Raw genomic sequence first — 7,006 nt, 5'->3', positions numbered from 1 at the left:
ACCAAGTTAGATATACCAAAAACTACACTGTGAAGATATACCAAAAACAATAAACATAAAAAGTAGTAGTTTATTCTTGAAACTAAAATTTGCAACACTGTTTGTCTTTTGGTTGAAATGAAAATCGCAACGAGAGAATCGCAACGCGAAATGAAAATCGCAACGAGAGAATCGCAACGCGAAATGAAAATCGCAACGCGAAATAAAAATCGCAATGCGATTTTGGTTTCGCGTTGCGATTCTGTCGTTGCGATTTTCATTTCGCGTTGCTATTCTCTCGTTGCGATTTTCATTTCTCTCGTTGCGACAGTCATTCTCTCGTTGCGATTTTCATTTATCTCGTTGCGACTCTTCTGCAAATTGAAACTTGAATGGATTGCATTACTTCAACCAAAAGACAGAACAAAGACAAAGACAAATACTAACTTGAAAATCGCAACGAGAGAATAGCAACGCGAAATGAAAATCGCAACGACAGAATCGTAACGCGAAATGAAACCTAAGTGAAATGGTTAATCTATTATTGAAATGACCAGTAAACTTATCATCAGTTTCAATATGAAAAACCTACAATAATGCAAACATTTCAAAATAAAAATAATTAAAAAAACTAACCCTCGGAGGTTGATTTTCCATTTCTGAATATTGTGAGGGATTTCTGACCATGAATGGTTGTGAGGGATTTCGCCGGAGATGGGGACGGAAATCTTCGGAGATGGGGACGGATTTCTTCGCCGTAGAGAGTGAGAGATGGAGATGGGACTGAGTTGTGATTTTAGGTTTTAGGTTATGAGTTGCGATTACGGGATTTTGTCTTAATATTCGTTTTTGTAATTTGAAAATAAAATACGCGTAGCGATTATAATGGCGCTTTAAATATCGCGTTGCGATTTACGGATACGCGTTGCGATTTTATGTATTATCGTTGCGATTTACGGATACGCGTTGCGATATACGGATACACGTTGCGATTTACGGATACGTGTTGCGATTTATGTGTTCGCGTTGCGATTTTCATATTCGCGTTGCGATTTTGGAAAATCGCAATGCGAATTTGTACTATCGCATTGCGATTTTCAAGAATCGCGTTGCGATTTTGGAAACTGATTTGCGATTCTGGGGATCGCGTTGCGATTTTTATTTCGCGTTGCGATTTTGTTGGTCATTTTGGCAAATCCAAAAAAAGTTGGTTAAAATCGTATATTATAACTTTTTTTTTGGTCACTGAGGCGATTTTCTCTTATGAGATTATCTTCTGAAATAATCAGATTATTGCAATATAACATTACTCTATAAATGTAAGATTACAATGTTTGACGGTAAAAATATAAAGATTATTTGAATGAATATTTTATTAAGTTATCATTTGGATATATGTTGTTTTCAATAAATTTTAATATTATATTATAGATATTTGAGTTAAAAAATATAAAATATTTTAATCATTATATTATTTAATTTTTGAAAAAAGTACATTAACACATAATTGATATTAAATTTATATTTTTTAAAAAATTCGCAAGTATCATATTAATTTATGTAAAATATAATGCAATATGAAAAAATATATATAATGTTATGGTATTGAGTGGAAAGATATATTATTTTTTAATATATAAAATTTATTTTTTAATATTTTAAAATTAAATATTATTTCAAATAATTATTTTTTATCACAATAAAACTTTTACCTCATAAAATATAAATAATTAATATATTAATATAAAATATATAAAATATATAAAATAATTTTAATTAATCAAATTTATTAATATTTTATTAAATCAAGCTCTTTGTATATTATTGTTATATTTATGGTTTTGAGCAAAATATGAAAAATAAGAATCAAGAAGGATGTAAAAGAAAAAAAACTTATTATTTTAAAGATATTATTATCTGAAATAATGAAAATTACATATAAGAATTTAAAAATAATGATACTCTCATTTATTTTAATTAAAAACTATTATTGCTGATAATAATTTAAATATAAAAAATCATAGAGTATGGAAAGTTTCGACAGATCTTCGTCATGTGGAGGCTACAGAATCTCATCTACAAATCAAAAGTAACAACGTTAATTACATATTTATTTTTCCAACGAAATAATTACATTGCATGATTGAGATGGTAGAGCCCAAGAATTATCTTACTATTTACATGAATAAAATTGTAGGTTAAATTACACATTTAGTATCTAAACTATTAGTTATGATATGTTTTAATACTCAAACTTTCAATTTTTTTAAAACCACACCTAAAATTTAGATTTTATTTCATTTTAATACCCTACCGTTAAAAACTTTTTTTTTAATTTTAGTACCCCTTTTAAAATTTAATGTTAAATTTTGAATTTTTTTTAAAAGTTTAAGTATTAAAACAGATCAAAATTGATAGTTTAAGTACTAAACATGTTAAGTTTTTAATGGTAGGGTACCAAAATGAAATGAAAACTAAACACTGGGTATGATTTGGTAAAAAATTAAAAGTTTAGATACTAAAATAAGCTAAAACTCATAATTTAGATACTAAATGTATAATTTACCCAAAATTATATGAGAAGAGTAGGAACAGGCTGTCGCGTGAAAAAGCCATTACCAATCACTGATCACCAAGACATTACAAAGAAGGAAGCTTCATTGTGAAAATAAAGTCTTTAGTGCTGTCTTGGATCAGTTCTAAAACTACAAATCAATGTAAGAGTTAATTATGTCACGTCTTATATTACAGGTTTTATTTTAAATTGACTTTTAAAATTTTATCTCGAAATTGTTATTTATTTTAAATTAGTTTTCAAATTTTTTAATATTTTAATTTCATCACTAAACTATAATTGACATTTTAAATTGGGCCTCGAACTTTTAAATATTTTAAATTCATCTCTAAATTCATCCAAATATGTAACTAGTTTCAATCATAATTTAATCTTAAGTTTTATTTTCTTTTAAAACACATAATAATATAGCTTGACCTAATAATTTTATTAATGTGGATATGTTTAGCATATATACCGATAGTTTGAAATAACGTTAAAATGTTTAAAAATTTGGGGACTAATTTAGAATAAGGATAATTTTTGGGGATAAACTTGGAATTTTAAAATTTTAAGGATTAATTTAAGAATCATAATTTAGGGATGAAATAAGAATATTCAAAAGTTTAGGAACCAATTCAGAATGATGGTCACAGTTTGAGGATATTAACCCCCTTCATTTTCTGATTCTCTGCAAGCTAAACCCCCTCTCTGGTTCTTTCTCTACTCTGTCTCTTTGTCACACTTTGTATTGTTCAGGGTTGTTTAAAGATAATGTAAGAAAAACATCAGTTTAAGAATTCAATATGGTTGAAATTTTATTTTTTGTTATGTCTCGTTTTTTATGGAAATATCTTATGATAATTTTCTTTTTGAATGGCTCATTGTAATTTAAATCATGAAGTTGGGCGTTTTTTTCTTCTTCTCTAATTGTTGTTTTTTAATCTTTCTTTTCACCAAATTTCTACTGTTAAACAATGAGTTGGTCAGCAATATTTGACTTCAGTGATTATTAACATTATATCTAATAAAGAAAATATTTATGGAACCTATCCCGGGTGTAAATAAATAGAGCATTTGGTGAACTATTCGTGAATTGTTTGCATGATGTTCGTTTATTAAACTAAATAAATGAGTATAAACAAAATTTTTATATTCATTTATTTAGTTCGTTTATATTAACAAACAAGCTCGTTTATAAGTCATTTACAAGCTCGTTTATGTTCATGAAAAAACTCGTTTAATAGCTCTTTTAGAAGCTTGTTTACTCGGTTCTCCTCTTTTTATTTTTTGACATTTTAAATATCAGTGGAAGTAGGTACTAAATTAAACACATTATGCAATTTAGAGTTCAAACTATAAATCTTACTGAGTTTATGCACTAGTAACATAATTTTACCATTTTTCTTTAGCTTGCAGAATAATTAAACGTTTCGTAATTAGTGATCTGAATTTATTACTGTAACCCTATTTTCCAAAAAAAATCATCGATTTATTTAAACCATGACCATGAGCAAGTGCATAAATATACTCCCGAAAAATAAGTGGATATAGGAAATCGTGTCGGTGAGATCTATTTAGTTCTAATAAATATACTCCCGAAAAATAAGTGGATATAGGAAATCGTGTCGGTGAGATCTATTTAGTTCTAAATATACTTGAAATTCCTCCATTTCAAATTCGATTTGAACCAAAGATAGGGGATCTATTCGGTTATTAAATGATATATAGTGGGATATAGTCAAAACAAGGTATTATACTTTGCAACGATGAAAATTTAAAATTAAACGCAAAACGAACATTTTTATAAACATTAAGTGAATATATTTTCGAACAATAAATAAATCAACGTGATATTAAAAATTTAAATGAACCTAAACCAAACATGAACACATGCAAAAGTAAACAAAACAAACAAGAACATAACCTTATTAATTCAAGCTGTGGTTTGGGCATGTCCTTAGGCGACTACCGTCGGATGCGGTCAGGAGGGTAGAGTCGATTACAGTCGACGGTGCCAGAAGGAGAGGACGACCAAGGCGGAAGTGGGAAGACTGCTTGAGATCTGATTTGATGGATTTAGCCCTTACCGAGGACATGACCTCTGATAGGAAAGTATGAAGACTAAAGACTAGGGTAGTCGAGTAGTGTGGGTTACATCTCTAGGGTGTATTATCTCTTTCTTCTTTTAATGCCTTTGTAGTAATTTCCATGAATTCTACTTTTTATACGTTTCTGTTTTTGGTATTTATGAAGGCTTAGAACTGGGCTTGCTATCGTGGACTTCTGTGTAATATTCTATTCACTTTTAAATTTAGTCGGGTCTTACGTTTCTGTCTATAGGCAGAGATTTTTTCGCAGGAATTTATTTGCAGGGATTACTTCCTATTTCAAACGCGCATATGATATTAATGATATTTATGACTGCATATGAATACTGTTCAACTATGTATTTATGTATTTATTTATACATGCTTTGCATTTTATCTATATTTTTAATTTTCTGACTGCCGGAGGTCTTCCACAGAGGCTACTCTCAACCTGACGTTGGGGGCAACCTACTACCCTATCTCTCCCTTACCCCATTACATATGAGAATTGTGTTTTGTTGTTGTTGTTGTTGTTAAGTGACACATATTATGTTCAGATTAAAAAAAAACATTTTTTAAAAATATTTTATTTAAAAAATTAAAAAAATATATATGTGACATGTATAACTTAATGTTTTTTTAATGATAGTCACGAAGAAAATATTAATCACTTATTTTAATAAAAAAATTTAAACATAAAAAATCTATAATTTACCCACTTATTTTTATATTAAACCTTTTATATTCACTCATTTCTAGCTCAGACCAGGTAGATCATGAAGCTTCTCTTTTTACGGTAAAGCTGGGATTGTCTTTATCATCATACCACTGATTCCCACCCATAGAGTCAAAAATAATTTCGTGTCAGTTGATTGCTATTTGTCGTTACAGGTGACCTTCAATGATTTTGAAAGGATCTGGATCTGCAGATTTTGCCGCACTGCTTTGAACCTCACCTGATTGAATCACCATGTCAGCCTATGGCCATCAGATGGAACGAGACTTCTCAGCTTAGCGTCTCCTGAGGAGAGAAGATACTGGTATTAATCTCATTTTTTTTCGATTTTACTTCAGATATTCGAATATTCGAATACTCTAGTCTGATATTCGAATATTCGAACACCCTTTTTCTGAGACTTTTAAGTATTGATTTCGGTCATTCTCGGCAGGAACGGAGATGGGAAGCCGATATGTGCTGGAATAGGGATTCTACATGACCTCTTTTGCTGCTATAATCTTCATTGCTGGTCTTCTAACTACTGGTGTTCTATTGATAACTTTGGTCGTCACATTAGCGGTAATGCTGCAGTCTTGGGAAAGCAGGAGCAAGGGAGTAGTGCAGATTCATAAAGGGAGTGATGTTTACCATTATTGCAAGGCTTTTTCTTCACATGGCGAGCTCAACAGCTTGAAACAATCCGATATTCCTCCGGTCTGCCGGAGTCTCTCCTTCGGATATATCGAACACGGAGAATACAACCGAGATTTAAATTTATCGATCTCGATGATCGAAAGCTTTTTCGAGACTATTTCACCATCAAATAGTCATCCGGATGTTGTGTTGGTGGACATAGATGACATCCTTGATTCAGATCCTGCATACTCCTATCAATTAATACATCAGCATCAGTTAGTCCCTCTGTTTTTCGCTATGTTACTTCGACTCTTCATTTTCGGGTTAATAAAACTCGAGTGCGGATCAGGTTCAACCTGAAATATGGATCTAGCAAACCAAGTGGTTCCATTGAAGATGCAACCAATCTGAAGCAGCGGCTAACTGTGGAATTGTGTATGAAACTTCAGTCCAGAGGATGGTCTTCGATCCTTTTATCGAGGAAGCACGAGAGACTGAAATGTTACTATTGAACACCTTAATACCATAGGATTTATAAGTTGGCCTTCTTTGATTATGAGATATTTCGGTACTTGTCTTTTTCTTTTGATTATGAGCATAACAGTGTTAGCTTCTTGATACCAACTAGATTGTAGATGTCGGTACTTGTCTTTCTCTTTTGATTATGATCATTCTAAATTAGTCATTGTACTTTTAAACATTCTATTTTAACCTTTAAATTACGACTTCCATTCTAAAATGATCCCCAAACTCTTGAACGTTCCAACTTTATACCCAAACTATGACTCATATTCTAAATTGGTTCGCAAACTTTTAAACATTCAAATAACCTTCCCAAAATCATTCAAAAGTGTGGGGATGAAATTGAAACGTTCAAAATTTTGGGGACTAGTATAGAATGAGAGTTATGTTTGGGGATGAAAAATAAAAGAACAGATATATAAATATGCAAAATGTTAAAATAAATAATAAAGTTAAAATTTAATATATATAAATATGCAAAATGTTAAAATTTAATATATATAAATA

General features: G+C 30.3%; 1 protein-coding gene across 1 annotated transcript; it reads left to right on the top strand.

The window, feature by feature from the left end:
* The first annotated feature begins 5,836 nt into the window (after window positions 1–5,836).
* On the top strand, window positions 5,837–6,489 carry LOC120205397 (uncharacterized protein At2g39920-like). Its single transcript, XM_039205288.1, has 2 exons — window positions 5,837–6,252; window positions 6,327–6,489. The coding sequence occupies exons 1-2, from the start codon at window positions 5,837–5,839 to the stop codon at window positions 6,487–6,489; spliced, it is 579 nt and encodes a 192-aa protein (XP_039061219.1).
* The last annotated feature ends 517 nt before the right edge of the window (window positions 6,490–7,006 follow it).

The sequence above is a fragment of the Hibiscus syriacus genome, unplaced genomic scaffold (assembly GCF_006381635.1).
Source record: "Hibiscus syriacus cultivar Baekdansim isolate YM2019G1 unplaced genomic scaffold, ASM638163v2 tig00000452_pilon, whole genome shotgun sequence".
NCBI classification, from domain to species: Eukaryota; Viridiplantae; Streptophyta; class Magnoliopsida; order Malvales; family Malvaceae; genus Hibiscus; species Hibiscus syriacus.
Note: the sequence above shows the minus strand (reverse complement) of the source record. Positions and strands in the feature narration are given on the sequence as shown.